At 51.5% G+C, this 19,045-nt stretch overlaps 1 protein-coding gene across 3 annotated transcripts in view; it reads right to left on the reverse strand.

Annotated features, from left to right (window-relative positions):
- LOC103291427 (rab11 family-interacting protein 5) overlaps positions 1-19,045 on the reverse strand; it is a 157,074-nt gene that overhangs the window by 100,448 nt on the left and 37,581 nt on the right. For 2 of the 3 annotated variants that reach the window (XM_054728477.1, XM_054728478.1), the window contains exon 7: positions 11,436-11,504. In XM_054728477.1, the coding sequence (XP_054584452.1) occupies positions 11,436-11,504 (69 nt within the window). Of the gene's footprint in view, positions 1-11,435; positions 11,505-18,072; positions 18,195-19,045 lie in introns of those variants that run through there. The other variant, XM_054728479.1, reaches the window with a different exon arrangement.

A 19,045-nucleotide genomic window follows, 5' to 3' on the forward strand; every position in this document is an offset into this window, starting at 1 on the left:
GAGGATAAGAATTGTACGATTTTAAAATTTTTTAAAGCTAAAGAGACAGCAACTGTGATAGATGGCCGCCTCTGTCCACCAAAACATCTGTATACTAGTAAGTATAATCATAGCAGCACTATTGAAATAGCCCAAATCTACAAACAATTCAAATGTCAATAATAGACTGAATAAATTGTAGTCTATGTACACAGTGAAATATTATACAATTTTAAAAAGCAAATTACAAATACATGTTACAACGTAGATGAATCTGACAAACATAATGTAGCCGAATGTATTTTCCAAAGATGGCCACCCCAATATCTCCCATTCCCCATGCTCTTCTAGAACCTTCTCACATCCTCTATGCCCCCACACCTTGATCCAGGGAAGATTGTCATGGCTGCCTCAACAAATAGAGTTTGAGTTTAGGTCAGTGGTTGGCAAACTCATTAGTCAACAGAGCCAAATATCAACAGTACAACGATTGAAATTTCTTTTGAGAGCCAAATTTTTTAAACTTAAACTATATAGGTAAGTACATTGTTATTAACTTAATTAGGGTACTCCTAAGCTGGCCTTTGCTAAAAACTCAAGGGGCCAAAGAGCCGCATGTGGCTCACGAACAGCCACCTCCTGTACTGTAACAACGGGAATAACTGCCAGTCCGGACACCCCGGCCCAGCAGGCCTGTGTGCGAGGTGCCCGAGGCCCGTGCTGGTCTAACCCAGGGCATCCGGGGCCAGGAAAACTTTGCCAACCACTGGTTTAGGTCATAAAAATGCCTTGCACCTCCACCTTGTTTTCTTGGGATGGTTGCTCTCTTGGAACTCAGCTGCCATATTGTAAGGAAGCCCAAGCACCCCATATAGACAACCACATGTAGAGCAACTGAGGGCCTGGCCCACAGCTCCAGCTGAACCACCAGCTGGTGGTCAGCACTGGCTTGCTCACCATGCAAGTGAGCCACCTTGGAAAGGACCTTCCACCCCCCTGTCAAGCTGCCCTAGCTGATGCTGCATGGAGCAGAGACAAACCATCCCCTCTTAGCCCTGCCCAAATTGAGGATCAGTGAGCAAAATCATTGACTGTTGTTGTTTTAAGCCACTATATTTTGGGGTGATGTCTTACATAGCAATAGACAGCTAATATGCATGATAAGCAAAATAAGTTAGATGTAAAAGAATACAGTATATAAAGTTTAAAAAAAAACAGTCAAAACTCACCTATGGTGGTAGAGGTCATTAGAGTGTTACCTTTAGGGGTTACTGACTTGGAAAGGACATGAGGGAACCCTCCAGGGTAATGGAAATGGAAATGTCTGATCTAAGTGGTGGTTTACATGGGTATAAACATATGTCAAAATCCAGTAAGCAATACACTTAGGATATGTGCATTTTACTGTATGTATGTTGTACCTCAAAAAATTAGTAATAAACAGACAACAGTGATAGAAGGTAGCCTATGTCAAAGTCAGGTGAGGGACACAGCCATCAGGGATGCCCAGTTTGGGCAAAAAAATCAAGTGAAGCCACCATTCCCCTCCTTTAAAAAAAAAAATATAAATATATATACACACACATATATATATATATATACACATATATGTATATGTATATATATATATATATATATATATATATATATATATATATGTAATTGATTTCAGAAAGGAAGAGAGAGGGGGAGAGAGAGGCATCAATGATGAGAGAGAATCATTGATCTGCTGCCTCCTGCACACCCCCTACTGGAGATGGAGCCCACAACCCAGGCATGTGCCCTGACTAGGAATGGAACTGTGACCTCCTGGTTCATAGGTCAACTATCAACCACTGAGCCACACTGGCAGTGTACTGTTCCCCTTTTGGCAGAGGAGGACGAGGCTGGCCGGAAACAGGAGTGCCAAGACCTCAACACAAGCCCATTCATTGGTCTAAAGGAGGAGGCAGCACCCGGAAGGGCACCCGGTGGAGCAGACAGCGCGTTTGCTGAGCCAGCTGACAAGGGTGGCCTCGCAGGATGAAAAACGAACAGCCACCTCCTGTACTGTAACAACGGGAATAACTGCCAGTCCGGACACCCCGGCCCAGCAGGCCTGTGTGCGAGGTACCCGAGGCCGGTGCTGGTCTAACCCAGGGCATCCGGGGCCAGGAAAACTTGCTTGGGGGCAGCCTGACTGCAGAAAGGACTGTCCCTGCCCTTGCAAATATATGCATTATCAATTCCAAAACTCCAGAGAGCCTTCCCAGAATCTGTGCTTCCAAACTGGAGTCAGCTTTGTGTTTTCAGGGTTCCCCTTTCAATTAATTCCTGCTGTTTAGAGAAAATGCCAGGACAGAGAAAAAAGAAGAAAAGAAAAAAGGAAAAAAAAATACACAGAAAAGCACAAAAATCATTTTAAATCACCTGTGAACATACCACTGAGCTAACTGCTGCAAAAGTAGGTGCTATTCCTTCCAGCCTCATACATTTGTTTTTCGTGTTGATGGTTGTTTTAACTTGCTTAAAGCCATGCAGATAGAAAGTGAGCAGTTTGGTCAGACCCTTTCCCTGTCCCCCCACCACCCTCAAAGCCTCCTCATGCTGCAGCAAGCCCCCCACCCCAGCCCGCTTCCTCTCTGGGCCGCAGCTTCTGCCCTCAGACAATGAATGCTCCACTTTCCACCGCTGAATGGTGAATGGCCCCGTGTTCTCATTATTTTCCCACTCCAGGGATTCTTCCGAGTTCCTATAACAACCTGGCCAATTTCCATCTCATTTGACACAGTCATCAAAGGGAGGCCTCCTGCCACAAGAACGGGTTCCCAAGAGCTCTGGTTTTGGCATGGGTGGAGGGAGAACTAAATCCAAAGTTCCTGAAGACAAAGCTGAGAATCCGGGACTGATGGAAGCTAGAACCTGCTCTTCTGCTTCGGGGCCTTCCTAGCCCTCAGCCAGGACCCCTGTCAGAGGCTCCAGGCTACTCTCCGGGACAGACAGGTGCCTAGGCCACTTATCCTAGGTCCCTGAGGGCTGGCTGCTCTGGGGCCGGTCTCCCCACTGAGAAGGGGGCCATTTTCAGGAGACTTGAGAGATAGGAGAGTCAACCCTCCTCTCATGCCTATGCATTGCGGGGCTTGGCGGAAAGCCCTGGGCATGTGAGGGGCGGGGAAAGCTGGAGGCCAGTGGGAGGGTGAACTTTGCAGAAAGTCTTCTCAACCAGGAACAGGCAGCCAGGCCCTGAATGCAGATGGGTGAGGAGCCCGGCCAGCTGGAGATAAGACTGGGGTTCTTCTCCGGGGCCCCGGGGGGCCAGGGGCATGGTCAGTCCAGGTTGCTGCTTCCCAGACTCCATCACAGCCTGCCTGCCTCTGGCTCACCTGCCTACAAGTGTCACCGGAGGGTGTCTCCAGGGGCATGGTCTCCAGAAGGTTCCTCGGGAAACGCTGGCACCTGGGAGGTCTGCTCCGGGGGCAGGGAATTTGGCCAGAGGAGAATCCTGGCCCCAAATCCTCAGGGGGGAAGAAGGAAGCAAAGGGACAGGCATGGAGTGTTAGGGTGGTGGACACAGAGGGGGGAGACCGGGCCAGAAAGGAATGGGAACAGAGGGACACAGGAAGGGAAGGGCACAGAAAGGACAGCTGGGGAGTCATCAGAAGGAAAAACTAATCTGTTTAGGAGGGTAGAGAGTAGCCTAGCACTGCGCCCCCCCAAACTAAGTGCAGACTGCGTATAATCCCTGCTTGGTTAATGGAGGATGGCAAACTGATATACATATTTAACGTAGAATAGTATCTAATACATTAAATATATGATGGGAGTGACAGCATCTGGCCAGGATGGGAGGAAAGCCCAGAAATATTTCACCCTCGTTTTGGTAAAGGGACCCTCCATTCTCCAGTTATACCTCCATGTTCCCACCTCCTGAGTTTGCCCACACTGTTCACTTCACCAAGACACCCTTCCTCCCCAAGTCCATCACCAATCCCATCCACCACCACCACCCCACCCCACCCCCGCCCCAGGCTCACTTCTCCAGGAATCTTCCGGAAACATCCCCTCCTGTGAACAGGCAGAGAGCACGGGGCTTGCACCTCTCTGAGCTGCCTGCCCACTTCCTGCCTGTGTACTGACATTACCTGTCAGATTGCCAGGTGCAGGGAGCAGGGAGCAGGGGACATGCCCACCCCAGCCCATCACCAACCCAGGGCCACATACAATGCGCGTTTAACAAAAATGCACGACTGAGGCTTCTAGAGGGAGAGGCAAAGGGCATGGTCAGGGTTAGGAATCCAGGTTCTACAGCATCAGAACAATGTGGATCGACGGTGATGCAGGTTTTACACATTCCCCGGATTCCAAGAGACTGTGCCCTGTCCATAAATAAAAATACGCCCTGTGTGTGTATGTCATAGCACCATGGGGCCACCCCCTTTCTGAGAAACTGGGGCCACAGAGGGAAGGGCATTTCCTTGCTCAGGGTCACAGAGCGGGTGGGTGGCACTGGAAACCCATTGCGCCCCAGTTCTGGGCCATTTCCCCGAGATGTCGGCATGGAAGAGCCCCCTGCCCTCACCACGGTAACTGAGAGCAGGGCAGTCTCAAAAAAAAAGAAACCACAGCAAGGCCTGCATCCTGCCCCCAACCCGAAGCTGATACCCCAGACAAGAAAAGGAAGGTCCTTTTTCACTCTCATTCCAAGCTAAGCCCAGCTTGACAGAGAAAAGGGAGAGCGGGTTTTAGAGAAAGGGTACAACTGAAACACGGGCATTTCAGGCAAAGCTTTGAGAATCCCAAGCTTGCAGAACTGAAAAAAAAAAAAATGGGAAAGAAGGAGCAGTGTTAAGCGTCAGGGAGAATGAACGGACAGCGCGGTGGGGTGTGCATGAGGGAATGGAGCAGGGATTGCTGGCGGGGGTGGGGGCAGCAGGGTATGTCCCATCGTGTTAACTGCTCAGCACTGATCTATCCGATTGTTCTCACCTGGGCCAGTCTTGCACCTGCCAGCGCAGGGCCGGGCATCCTTACCTTGTCTGCCACCCTGGCTGGATCCATGCCTATTGTGGCCCCAGGCGGTGGGACTCGTGGGCCAAAGCTAGTGATTTCTGCGCATGTGAGAGCCACGCCCTCCTCTCGTCTTCCCTGGGCTTTCCCAAGCCCCTTCTTGCTCCCTCCCAGCAGCCCAGGGACTCGCAGGGCTGTCTGGTGTGGCTCCCACCAGCCACGAGCCACCCTCTGGGAGGCAGGCCCAAGGGGCGAGGAAACCAGGGACTCGTGGGGAGAGGTTCTGCTTTCTGGGCGGCTGACCTCTGTGTGAGGTAAACCAATATAATCCTGGCAGTGTGGCAGGGACTATAAACCTTCAGAAAATTAACCTGTCCAGCTATCCCACAAACTATAAAAACAATCGTGGCCTCCAGCCTGAATATCCTTCTCTTGGGAATTTATTCTAAAAAATAAATTTAGCACAGGTGAAAGTGGCATGCCTGCGACTTTTTTTTTTTTTTTGGGGGGGGGGAATCACAAAAGACAGGAACAACCTATCTGTTATACCTATAAGTCTAATGATAATGGTGATCTATACTGTAAGACTAAACTTTTAAAAAAATTAGAAAGATTTGGAAATGAATGAAAAAAGCAAACAAAAAGTCTATGTCCAATGTAATAAGTATGCCAAAAATGTATGCTGATGGGCAAGCACTTGCTGTGTATAAAGGTACTAACATTTGGGGATTTTTTTTAAATAAAAAATAATTCCATTAAAGCTAGCTGGTGTGGCTCAGTTGGTTGGGTGTCATCCCATGAACCAAAGGTTGCCAGTTCAATTCCTGGTCAGGGCACATGCCCAGGGTTGCAAGATGTGGGCTCAATCCTCTCTAGGGGGCATGTAGGAGGCAGCCGATCAATGTTCCTCTCTCACATCAATGTTTCTCTCACTCCCTCTCCCTTCCTCTCTCTCTAAAAATCAATTTTATATATATATATATACATATATATATATATATTCCATTGAAGATTTTAAAAATTAGAAGAATGCATTTAAATGGACTTCCTCACTCGCTGCTAGTGAGAGTATAAACTGATATAATCTTGGTACAGGTTGGTACAATTTACAGGGCAATTGGCAACATATTCAAATGCCTTAAAATGCTTTTCATGCAGAAATTCCACTTCTAGGAATTTATCCAAAGGAAATAAAGAGGAAAATGAGGAGATTTATGATCAAGGATATTTATTGCAATATAATGGCGAAAAAAACTTGAAACTACTCAAATGGTCAACAATAGAGAAAATGACTAAACAGAATAACTACATGGGAAATTACATGCAACTGTTAAACACATTTTGAAACAACATTTAATGACAAGGAAAAATGCTCATGATATGTTACATGGAAAAAGAATATATATTATGTATACATTTATGTTATGTATACAAATATATATGATTCTTTATGTATCTATATAGAGCTACATTTATACATTTTATGTAAATATCCTAATTTTGAACATAAACATACATCAAAATGCTAGATTATTATTTCTGGCAGGTGGGGTAATAAGCAGTTTTTATTTTCTTCTTTAGACTTTCATATATTTCCCCATATGTAGGGATTAATACCAGCATCACATCACATCAGGAGGCATATAATGTCAGTTGTTTTCAGTGTTAGTGGTGCTAAGTGTGGTCATCTGGTTAAAGGGGTATCCTCCAACCACCGTAAAGGTACCTTTTCCCCTTTGTAATTGTAAATAATCCTTAGGGTGATACTGCTAAAGAGCACACAAATATCCTGTTCCCAACAGTCTTTTGCTCTATGGAAATAGCATCCCTTAATGATTACACAACGGTTATTTCCTTCTGTACTTATTAGCTGACACTCTTCTGCAAAGAAGAGCTTCCCTCTCCCACTTTTTTAATATTACTATGGACTCATGGGATTATTATTATTATTATTATTATTATTATTATTATTATTACTCAATGTATTACAATCCATTGCTCTTATTCTTCTTAATGTTGGAATTGTCCCAAATGTGGCCCCTTCAAGCCATTCTCTGTGCACTTTCTTACTTTACGTAACAATTCTCCTTGCCCCAAATGTAGACCTGACCATCTCTACAGGAAGCCCTGGTTCCTTTGATGGATGGTGAGTGGTACATTGTTACTAGGCCCTTTCAGTGAACAGAGCCAGGAAATTGGGAAATGTGTGTGTGTGTGTGTGTGTGTGTGTGTGTGTGTGTGTGTAAATCATGAGTTCATACTGATACCTCCAATTCTAATTCAAACATCACATAATTCTTTGTTTTTTCCCTACTTCGTATTTGTATCTCCCTTCTTCCAGGTGATGATGGTTCCCAACACCAGTATAATTACTGATTGTTCTAGCCTACACTAAGTTCCAGATCACTAACCAATCCAGTGCTAGTATTGAAATGGTGCTATTAACACTATTTCAGTTAGTTTTCTATGCTCTTCAGGATGATAATCTATCAACCATTCATTCCCTTAAATAGTTATTGAATTCAGAATAGCAAGTCCCTTTTCCCTTCAGCCCATAATTAAAAGTAGCCGAGATGTCAGTGGGGGCACCGCTGCCCTCAGAGGCCGAGGTGGAATTCCATGACTTCTGCGGAGGGCCAAAGCTGGGGCTTCTGCCGGCTCCTGGCCGTTCCTTCCTCAGGCCTGATCCCCCCCACACTGCACCCTGACGGAGACCACACCCCCTCAATATCCCTCAAATAATCCACTCTTGGGACATTTCATGAACCAGGCAGACTTTGCTGAGAGCTTTCCAGGAATGATGGTGGAAGAGACAATACTGGGTCGGGTCAACGACTATCAAAGCACAGTAGGCACGACCCACCTCAAAAGAGCCCCCAGGGCCCTGGCCAGGTGTGGCTCATTGGTTGGGCGTTCTAGAGGTCGCGGGTTCGATTCCGGGTTAGGGCACATGCCTGGATTGTGGCTCCCCCCGCCCTCCGGTAGGGGGCGTGCAGGAGGCAGCCATCGATGTTATACTCTCACATTGATGTTTTTCACTTCTCCCTTCCTCTCTCTCTAAAAATCAATAAACTATTAAAAACATTAAAAGAGAGCCCCCAGGCCCTGGCCTGTCAGCTCACCAGGTTACTTGCTCTCCTTCCCACTTTCTCCCTTTCCTTCCCCCTCCCTCCTCTCTTCTCCAGGATCAAAGCACAGTCCCTCCCCCTCTGTCAAGCAGACCAGCCTCCTTCTCTGAAGCCTGGCTCAGCACATGGATAAAACAAAGACAGCCTTCTTCCTGAGAGAAATTACTGTGAATACAACGTCCTCCGCCTCATTACACACAAGAGGGTGGGGATCTTTGGAAAGCTTGGTCAGTTCAAACATGGCAAACAACTAGCTGCAAACTCTCTCGAGATGAGTCGGTCTGTTCAGTCGGCCACTGCCCCCAGAACCGGGTCACCAGATGGCTCACGCCGCCCAGGATCTGTCCACCTCGGGAAACTCTGGTTTCCAGGGCCACCTCTTCCTGTCCTCCACGACCCTCCCACCCTCACAGGGAAACTGGCCCGTCCTCCGTCCTCCGTCCTCCGACTGGGCAGCCGCCCACGCTCTCCTTCCCAGGACACCAGCCAGGGCCCTGGGAGAGAAGCAGTGTTCTGGAGACAGGAGCCACGGTCAGTGAGCCCAGCAGAAGGGGAGAACTGGCCCTCCTGGCAGCGCCACCGTTCCTGGGGGAGGGGCTCAGGGAAGAGCCCTTGGCCTCTCGGGGCCTCCGATTTCTCACTGTGGCCTGGCTAAGCCACCTGCCTAGACTAGAACCAGTGAGGGGACGGCTCCTCAGAGTTTTTAGGGCCTAGATCTCCTGTGGGCAGACACTTTCCAAAGGCCAGCAGGCAGCGCTGGAAACAGTCCCCAACTGCTGCGGGGGGGCGGGGGGGGGGCAGTGCCAGGGGGAAAGTGAAGATGGTTCTGGGAAGTCAGTCATAATCTCTGATGATTTCGGATCCCTTCGTGGTTGCCAAAAAATAAAAATAAATAAAAAATAAATAATAATCTCTGATGAGGGGAGGGGAACATGTGAAATCTGAAAAATATTCTGAAACTACATTGCAGTGGTTTTATTTTCTAACTAGTAAATAATTGTGTTGACAGTTAGTTCGATTAATAATAAAGCATGAGGTTTTTATGTTTAGCCATGGGACTTAGGCCCAAATGGTTTAGTGATGTACAAGAAGGTTGCAGCCTTTCAAAACGTTAGACTGAAGAGGGAAGATGTGGCACGGGCGCAGAGTAGTAGGCGAAGTGGTCCGGGACCGAGGAGAGGTGGACTGGAGGGGGGTGAGCCCCCGGCACAGGCAGCAGGTCACTCTGCAGCCGCCCATCCGTCCCCAAAGGCCCGGCCGGCTCCGGCTCATGGTGACCCGGGGAGCACTGACATGCCTCCCGACCTTCTGGGTGCCCCGGTCGCCTCTCAACACCCCTCAAAGACCTCCGTTAGCACCTCCATCTTTTGAGCTAAGCACTGGCCTCTGCTGACTCCTCCATCAACAGGTAGCATTTATGTTGGGATTTATGTGGCAACTGTATCTAGTTTTGCACCATTCTGGAACTTTCTGGAAAGACACATACTCTAGGCTAGGTCAGGAGTTTCTCTAGTTTGGTGCTCTTCCCAGTTTGTGTGTGATGGCAGAGACAACTCCTTAGGAGTCCAGACGGAGCCGAGAAGCACAGCAGCCTTGTCCTTAGGAGGCAGTAGGCCGGAGGGCAGGAAGGACCAGCAATAAAATGCCTGAGCCCTCCGTCCTGCTGAGGCGCAGCGGAAACCACCAGGTTAACGCCCACATTTCACATCCCTGGGCTGCTCCCGCACACAGTGCGGGTTGTTCTAGGCCCAGGTGCCTGGCAGGCCTTGTGCTCCTTTCCGCCGTGGCTCTTCCCTCCCTGAGCTGATCCGCTCCGGGGCTGAAGCCAGGCCGTGCTCACAGAGATGTGCAGGGAAGTGCTGTCCATGCCGGAAGCCCACGAAGGGGCTCGGGGGCTTGCTCAGGGGTGTGGCCAGCGCAGGAGCTCAGGCCTGCGGCCCACCCCCACTGTTGGGGCCCACAGTCCCCAGGACTCCCCACATGGGAGATGAATACCAATGCGGCCTCACTGCTCAGGGACCTGAGAGCAGTTTTCCCAGTCTGAGGGCTTTCTAACATCAATTCAGAAAGACCATTAAAGCTCCCTAAACTGTTGCCTGAACAGGAATGCAAACTGACTAAGAGGAAGGGCTCCGAGGACAAGCGTACCTGCGCTCACCCCATGAGACTTCCCCTCTGTCTATTTCCTCATCCGCACGATGGCACTGACACAGGTCTACCTCGTGGGTTGCTTTGAGTTAATCTGATGATCTGATGCAAGTACAATGCTCACAACCTGCCTTGCTCACAGGAAGTGCTTAACAAACCTTTGCTATTTTGTGTGTGCATGCATTCCTACACGCATCTGTAAACACATATGCAAAGGCCACAAAGACACGCTCCTTGGGACAGCTGAAGTAAACGGAATCTGTTTAAGTTTGACAAGAGCAGGTGTTGGTGAGGCTGGCGAGCAACCGGAACATTGTGGATGGGAGTGTAAAACGTGCAGCCACTCTGAACAGTTTGGCCGTCTCCTAGGAAGTGAAACATACACTTACCACACTTACCACATGAGCCAGCGACCCCAGTCCTAGTTACTTACTCACAGAAGTGAAAGCATACAGCCACACAAAGAAGGCTCGTAGCGGCTTTATTTCTAATAGCCCCTGTGTTCATCAACAAGTGGATGGACAAACAAATGCTGGAACATCCGTTCAGTGGAATACTACTCGGCAATGAGAAGGGATGCAGTACTGATACACGCAACATCGCAGATGAAACTCAAAAGCAGGATGTGAAGGAAAGGAAGCCAGGCGCATACTGTTGTATTCCATTTATATGGCATTCTGGAAACGGCCAGGCAGCAGGGACAGAAAACAGGTAAGTGGTTGCCAGGGGCTGGGTAGGGGAGACGGACTACTAATGGGAACGAGGGGGCGTTTTCGGGTCACAGAAATGCTCTACATTGTTACTGTGGGGCTGGATTCATGAATGAATGTTTGTCAAAATTCATGGCATGGTTCACATGTAAAAGGTAAATTATACCTTAATCACCTTTGAGAGGAGGGAAGTGGGTAGGAAGGGTGTATGAAGGATACTCTTTTGTTCTACTTAAACATTTGTACTGTCTGAACTTTTATAATGAGCGTGTAATTCGTGTAGTTGGAAATAAGTTTATTAAAGTTTGAAGTGATGGTGAGGATGATGGTGATGATGCTGATCTACCTACCTGGAAGGGACATGGTGAGATCCAAATGAAACGAGACAGTGTGTATGGAGGACACGCACAGATGGCCACGGATCTTCTAAAGGTCAAGGTGAAAAGGCCAAGGGGCCTCCACAGGAGTGACAGCCACGACTTACCTCAGTGACAAAGAGCGTGCGAGGGTCGATAATATCCAAGAAGTGCCTGAAGCGGCCATAGAAGGATGTCTGGAGAAGGGGGTGGGAGAGGAGAGGAGATCAGCTGCTGTAGACCATCCTCCAGCCACTGGGGGACGCCCCCCCCCCCGCCCCCACATCTCATCCCCACTGTTGGGGCCCACAGTCCCCAGGACTCCCCACATGGGAGATGAATACCAATGCGGCCTCACTGCTCAGAGACCTGAGAGCAGTTTTTCCAGTCTGAGGGCCTTCTAACATCAATTCAGAAAGAACATTAAGACTCAGTGACTGTTCCAACTTCTCTTCAAGGTGCCTCCATTTTTCTCCCTTTTCCCTCAGGGCCCTGAGGTCCACTCCAAGCCTTTCGGCAGCTCCCATCCCCCCCACCACTGAGCACAGGGGCTGGAGGTTGGACCTTGTCCCCGCCCTCTCCCAGCCTTCCCTGACCACCACAGCCTCCCAGCCTTGCAAGGACCCCTCCAGTGAGGGAAGGTCCCTCTCCAAGGTCAAGTTCCCCAGAGGCAGAGCTCCAGCACCTCAGCCCCCTGCGTGCAGCCCTGAGGCCCTCCTGCACCCATGGCTCTGGAGCTGCTGTGAGGCCCAGGCCTTGCCCCAGGGCAGGGTCCGTGGAAAAGAAGGGCTTTGTGCAAAGCAGGCCACAGGCATTAGAGTCCAATGAAAGGAAACCCAGCAACCCTGGTGCTGGGCCCTCTGCCCTAGGGACGGAGCCAGCTGGGCAAAGCCAAGCAAGGGAGGAGACAGGGTGCCAAGCGAGGGGACAAAGGGAGAAGCTGCAAATGCTGGGGGTTCATGCCTCGCTACACTCCCAGGCTCTGTCCCAGATGCTCCCCGGAGCCCCACAGCTCTCCAAGCACCGTCCTCTGCTCTGCGTAGCGAGGGAACAGACGCCTCCACACGCCGCCCCCTTGCTCACTAGGAAACCAGACCCTGCAGCCAACGTCTGCTCCTTTCCCTTCCCTGTAGAGACCCTGTGGTGGGCCCCGGGTCACCTCGAAGTCCCCGCACACACCAGGCCCCACGCTGCCTCCAGCTCTGCTCACCACACACGCTGCCCTGGAGCAGCCTCCCCACCTCCTGCCTTTCAGAGATCAAGCTTCCGTGCCATTCATTCCTCACGGAAACATTGCTTCTCTAACTCCCACAGCTCCAAGGGCCTGGACCACGGTGCTCACGCCGTTGTCCGGGCAACATGACCTCTGATAACGGAGTCTAAGGAAATAGTCCGACATCCAGAGGTTCGGTCAGAGGCCCACCGTATGCTGAGGACGTCACTGCGGCATGATCTGTCAAGGTGGACGGCGACTGAACACTACGCTGCCATTTAAAAGAGATCGTTTATGGCACAGAAAAATGCTTATGCCCTAGCCGATTTGGCTCAGTGGCTAGAGCGTCGGCCTGCAAACTGAAAGGTCCCGGGTTCGATTCCTGTCAAGGGCATATGCCCAGGTTGTAGGCTTGACCCCCAGTGGGGGACTTGCAGGAGGCAGCCGATCCATGATTCTCTCTCATCGTGGATGTGTTTAATCTCTCTGTCCCTCTTCCTTCCTCTCTGAAATCAATAAAAATATATTAAAAAATAATAAAAAGAAAAATGCTTATGATGGTGTGAAATGCGTATAAAGAGGATGATTCCAATTAATAGACAGGGAAATAAGTAGAGCCAGTTGGATGGTAAGTGACTAGTAAAGAGGCAGAACGACATACAGATTCTGGTTATCACTAAAATGCATCAGGGTTCCTCAGGGAAGTAGCCGGTTCCAGGGCTGGGGCAGGGAAGGTACCGGACGAGATTGGTACATTTTGTTGCGCCAGAAAGTAATGAAGCGCCACCACCCCCACCCCCTCACCCCATCACCAAATGATGGGGGCATGTTAAAAGGACCAAGGAAGGGGAGATGGACACTGTGAGCCTCCGGGTGTGATACCTTGAGAAAGTTCACAATGTCGCTCACACAGGATTCTGGAAGGACTGAATCCAATCATGAAGAAGCATCAAACAACCCCAAGCTGAGGAACATCCCACAAAATGACTGGCCTTATTCATCAAATATGACAATGCCATAAAGACAAATCGCTGTGCTTGGACTGAGGGACAGCCCACAGTGCAGGAAACTAAAAGTGACAACTAAATGTATCATGTGATTCTTGATTGAATCTTGGACAGGAATGGGGTGGGAATGATATTTTCAAGGACACTACTGAGACAACTGACCAAAAAATGTAGGCCATAGATTAGTGAAAGTATTTTATCCATATTAAATTACTTAATGTAGTAACTATACTGTGGTTCTTACTACAGACTGAATATTTGAGCCCTCCCCCCAATATTCATAGGTTAAATCCTAATGCTCAAGATGACGGTATGAGAGGTGGGACCTTGGCGAGGCGGTTAGATCTGAGGGCATAGCCCTCAGTAGTGGGATTAGTGTCCTTATAAGAGACGCCAGAGATCTTGGAGAAGGTGATCTCTCAGTGAGTGTGGAAGAGGAGGTTGTTGGGACACTTTTTAGATGCAGCGGGTCCTTGTGAGAAACCCTGTTTCTTTGTAGCTGTTTTAATGCCTGTCCTCCCAGCCTGACGAATGGCAGAGAAGGTTTCTACTTTCTCAGTCTAATTAATTTTTATTTTCTCAATAGTTTAAAATGTATGGCTCCCCTCCGCTCCAGAATTCAGCCCCCCTCTTTCCTTAATCAGACAGTCGATGGATGCTTTTCCTTCCCTTTTTCTTTACCTGAAGAATGAATCAGCTAAGTGATTCCTTCCAGTTCCTTGCACAAGAAAGGTGAGTCAGCTAATTCTCAGCAGGGCCTGGGGCCTGCAGTACAAGGCCTCCCCACCCCCACAGCCACGGGGGGTGGGGGGAGAGCGGGCCTTGGGAGCAGCAACTGAGGGCAATGGTCTGAGAAGGAACCTCCAGCCCTCCTGTACCCAGCCCTCTAAATCACTGTGCTTAGGAATAAAATACTCGCTGAACCCGTAGCTCAAAGGCAGAAAGACTGGGCCAGCTCACTAATCCTGGACCAAGCTGCACACTGAGTCACCTGGTATTCCAAAACCCAGCTGAACACCCAGAGATTCAAATTCTACTGGCTGAGGTGACGTGGAGGCCGGACAGGGGGGGTGGGGGTAGAGGGTGGAGGGATGGGGGGGTGCTCCAGGCATCAGGTGAGCCATCTGCAGCAGGGGTTGAGAGCCACTGGACTAGAAGGTATGGACCCTTTCCACAGCACAACCAGCCCAGGGCCAGCCCTAGGAAACAGCCGCTAAGTCTGTAGGATAGAACTTATTACAACACATTACTACCTACAAGCCATTTCACTGTAGAACTTACTTCAGGCAAACTGCATGAGAAACTTCCCCATTGACCCCGACCTCAACCCACACAAACCTCCCCACTCAGGAGTGCAGAGTGCGTTTTCCTGCCCAGCAAGCTCCCGTACCTCAGAGGGAGCCCCGTGCAACCCATGTGCTCTGCCACCATAGGCCTCAGCTGATTTTAGAGCCCAGCACACCCACAGCACACACCTAACCCCCGTTATCTTAGCAGACACTGGTAAGCGAGACTTCTGAAGGACAAGAAAGTTTTTTAAAAAGCAAACAAACAAAAACCGCACTTATTTCTGGATACCCTGGAATACAAATGGGAAAAAGCATGTTTCCTGTCCAGGGGCCCCAACGAGCAGGTTTGGGAGAGGAAATGAGCAGAGAGGAGGAGGGAAGGGAGCAGTCGGCCACAGAGCTTCCCAGGTGTTGTCTTGTCATCTTCCCTTTCAGGGGGGCCCCCTCCCATTAGGCAATATGGGGCGGAGGTTAAAAGCACGGCCTCCAAGATTACAAGGAACAACAGGGAACAGGACATGTTCAGTAACACCACAGAGATGCCTTCGGCCACATTCAGAGTGTGGGAAAGTCTACAGGACACACAACTCAGTTTCTCAACAGATAAGCAAGGGAAACAAGGAGGGGCAGAGAAATAATGGGTCAGAAGGCACATATCCGTCAAATATAATGTGTGGGCCTTCTGGGATCCTGACTCAAACAAACTGATTATTTAAAATATGATGTGGGAAATGTGAACAGTGCAATGGACTGATGTCATGTGCTGAAAGCAGCCAATATGGTGAAAAGAAGTGTTTGAAGGGGTGGGTGGGTGGGGGCTCAATTTGAGGAAGAAGAGTTCAGCAGCTGTGGGTCATGCAGGTCTTTGGGGCCCCTTCAAAAGTGAGGTCCTTATTTCAGAAGCAGAGGAAGCCACTGGAGGGTGTTCGAGCTTGGGAGGGTGGGCGGCGGGGGGTGGGGGGCGGGGGAGGGAGTCACTTGATCAGACCTGCACTGGGACTCTGCCCTGAGGAAAAGCAGGGCTGAAAGTGGAAGCAGCGAGACCTGTTAGGAGGCTCCCACGGTGGCTCAGGAGATGGATGCTGGGGCCTGGCCCAGGGTTCCGGGGGTGGAGACCCGTGGATTTGAGAGCTGTTTAAGAGAGGAGAACACTGGACCTCCGGTTGTATTTAGAAAGTGAGGGCGAGGAAGGGAAGTACTAGTATACAGGCGACTCCCAGGTTTCGTAGGAGTCGTTTGGGTGGTGGGTTGAGCTGCCGGCACAGCTGGGAGCAGTGTGGCAGGGAACAGGTCTGCGGGGGAAGGCGAGCTCTTTCACAGGCAGGGCTCACAGGCGCTGTGCTTGAGGCAGGTTACGGTGCTGGAGGAGGAGCCCTTCAAAAGCAAGCACTGTGACTGCCTTCCGGAGGCTTGCCAGGGAGACACTAGCAATGGCTGCCGGAACAGAGGAGAGTCAAATGTGCACCGATGGCTCCAGCAGGGATCACAGCCAAGGTCTTGATAAGTGTGTGTTGTGTGACTGAATGTCCCAGAACAGGTCCCAGAGAAAAACCCACCGCCCAGATCTTGATCCCGCACATCACTGTGTGTCTAGCCCCACCTCGGGGTTAGGATGGAGACAACGGAAGGGCAAAGATCAGCCCTTTCACTCAAAAAGTGCACACAGGAGTGAAGGAGACCAAGTAATCAGAGTATCAGAGGGCCGTAGGGCAGGCTGACTTGTAAGGATCCCACTTGGGGTGGCCAAGGAGGTGGGCAGAAAGGAGTCGTACCCTGGGGGGGGGGGGGGGGGGGGCGGGGGGGGGGTTGGCGGGTAATGTCACAGGAGGTGGGCCTGGCTAAGGGGGAGAGCCAATGAGGGATCAACTCAAATTCAGGCCGGGGCACCCCTGACAGTCTCGCCCGGAGTGGCACCCTACACTGGCAGGAACACAGTCTCACCTCAGACACCTCCATGCTGTGATGATTTCTTTTTTAAAGCAAGTAAAGTCCTGTTTTTTAAAACAGTGGGGACATTTTCTCAGAAAGCTGACGGACACAGCTCCCTAGTTATCCGCGAGGCTCAGTGCACCACCTTGCAAGAACCAGTTTCTCCACCACCACCACCACCAAAATAAATAAAATAGAAAACCGACCTTTGCACATTTCCTCTCTTCCTGCAAACTTCTTTCTGTCCGCCTCCGCTGCCCCCACCCCACCCTAGGCTCTCACTTCAGCCAAGTCTTTTGCCCTTTTTCTAACAAAGTTCATTTCCTCCGCGTTGCAGGCAGCCGGGGCCCAAGCGTAGGCTGAGGCTCCCGCGTAGGCGGCGGCCCGCGGCGTGGGGATGGCCCCTCCCAGCCTCTAGCCCCGGCCTCGTCCAGGCTGCGGGTTCGATCCCTGTCTCCGTGGCCGAGGACGAGTTAGCGACGCCCCATTGGGGGTCGCGTGAGGATAGGACCCCGGTGACGGGTCCGAGCAGGACGGACAGAGCCAAGCGCTCGGCGGCGCTGGGCTCAGGTGCCCAGACCCTTCGCCGAGGGGGCAGCGGAGGAGGCCGGTGCCTGTTCCCGGGACTGGACCCTCCTGCCCCGGCGGCCGCCTGCCCCGGAGATGACACAGCGTTTCCCCCGCACCCAGCTCTCCCCGCCGGCCCTCGCTCCACCCGCCGCAGGGCACCGGCCGGCCAGCTCGCCACGTCAGCGAATCGCCGGCCGGAGGGGACCCCTCGGCTCGTGGCCCTGGCCCGGCGCGCACGGCGGACCCGTTTGGGGTGCAGGGCTGGGAGCGTGACCGGGGCACTGACGCTGCCGGGGGCGCCTCCAGAAGCTCGGAAAGGCGGTCAGTCCCCACCCGGGGAAAGGGGCAGAAGGCATCTCGGCCAAGGCAACTTCTCCTCCAGGCCGGACTCGAACTTTCCGCCCAGAGTGGGCAGCTGCCGAACCCAAGGCGACCCTGCAGCAGCCGCTCGGACCCGGTGCCCACATCCCCGGCCGCAGCGGCCAATCACAGAGCGCCTCCGCGGGGAAAGGCAGGAGGGCGCGAGCAGCCGCAGAGCGACGGCGCCGATGGCCAATGGGGAGCCGAGGTGGGGGTCCTCGCTCACCCCGCTGACCAATGGAAAAGGAGTGGCTTTGGCCGAGGTCCCCATCCAGTAGCTGCAGGCTCCTGGGTGGCCGCGGGTCCGAGACCCTAGGGCTAAAGGGGATTTGGGAGAGGACCTCGCTCACCCTCCCTGTGCCACCCGCTGACCCTCAGACCACAGCCCGGTCCTCACCTGCTGGAAGCGGGGTTTGCCCAGCTGGAAAGGAGGTGCATCGGTCGAGGCGCTAGCGGCACTGGCCGCTGCCGCCGATGCTGTGGTCGCTGTATCCGCCATGGCCACTGACGCCCGCAATCCCGGCCCTTTTAAAATGTCCCTCCTCGGCCCCCGCCACAGCTACCTCCCCGGATTGGCCATGAGCAACCGCAGCGAGTCGGAGGCGCAGAGTGTTGTGGGGAGTGTAGTTTTTCTTGCCAAGACGCCCAACAACCCTAGATTGCGGAGTTGCACCAACGCAGACCGGAATTGGGTTCCCGCTGCCGGTTTGCAGACCCTGCGAGTGTGCGTGGCTCAAGTCCCCACCAAGGGGACCGCGGAGCGACCCCTCCCTGTTCCCTGCCCCTAGAAGTTTGAGTTGCTGAGGTGGGCGTCACTCCTGGAGCGCATGGGACCCCGGACCTGATGGGCCAGGACTCGAGGCGGATTAGGGTTATTCTCCGAAGGCTTTCTGCAGGAGTTGCACTGCGGAATATTCCTGCAGTTCTGTCCCACCCTGCCTCCTGCCTTGTGCTTTGTAGCTACCCTGCCAGCCGGTTCCTGGGGCATGCTGTGTGCTCCCCGCCCGACCCTGGAACACTCTGTACCTAGAAAACTATTAACTTTTTATCTTCGCCTGGTGCTGGCTCTCTTTATGGCCGCAGTGTAAGTAGTGTGTTTCCCAATCTATGTCCCTCCTTCTACAAAACCCACTATCACCCAACGCTTCTCTTTCGCAGCCCTTGCATTTATTTGTTTTGAGTGTCTTGTCTTTCCTACTGTGAAGTCCACAGGGCAGAAGTTGTGACTTCTTAATTCACTGCTAAGTCCACGGTGCCAGACATTGGAGAGCTCACAGTAGGGACTCAAATGCAGGGTGTCCCCCAAAATGTATACACTACTAAAAGCTGACAGCTCAGTTGATGTTTCTTTTCCGGTTTAACCCATTGGA

The sequence above is a fragment of the Eptesicus fuscus genome, chromosome 16, assembly GCF_027574615.1.
Source record: "Eptesicus fuscus isolate TK198812 chromosome 16, DD_ASM_mEF_20220401, whole genome shotgun sequence".
Classification (NCBI taxonomy): domain Eukaryota; kingdom Metazoa; phylum Chordata; class Mammalia; order Chiroptera; family Vespertilionidae; genus Eptesicus; species Eptesicus fuscus.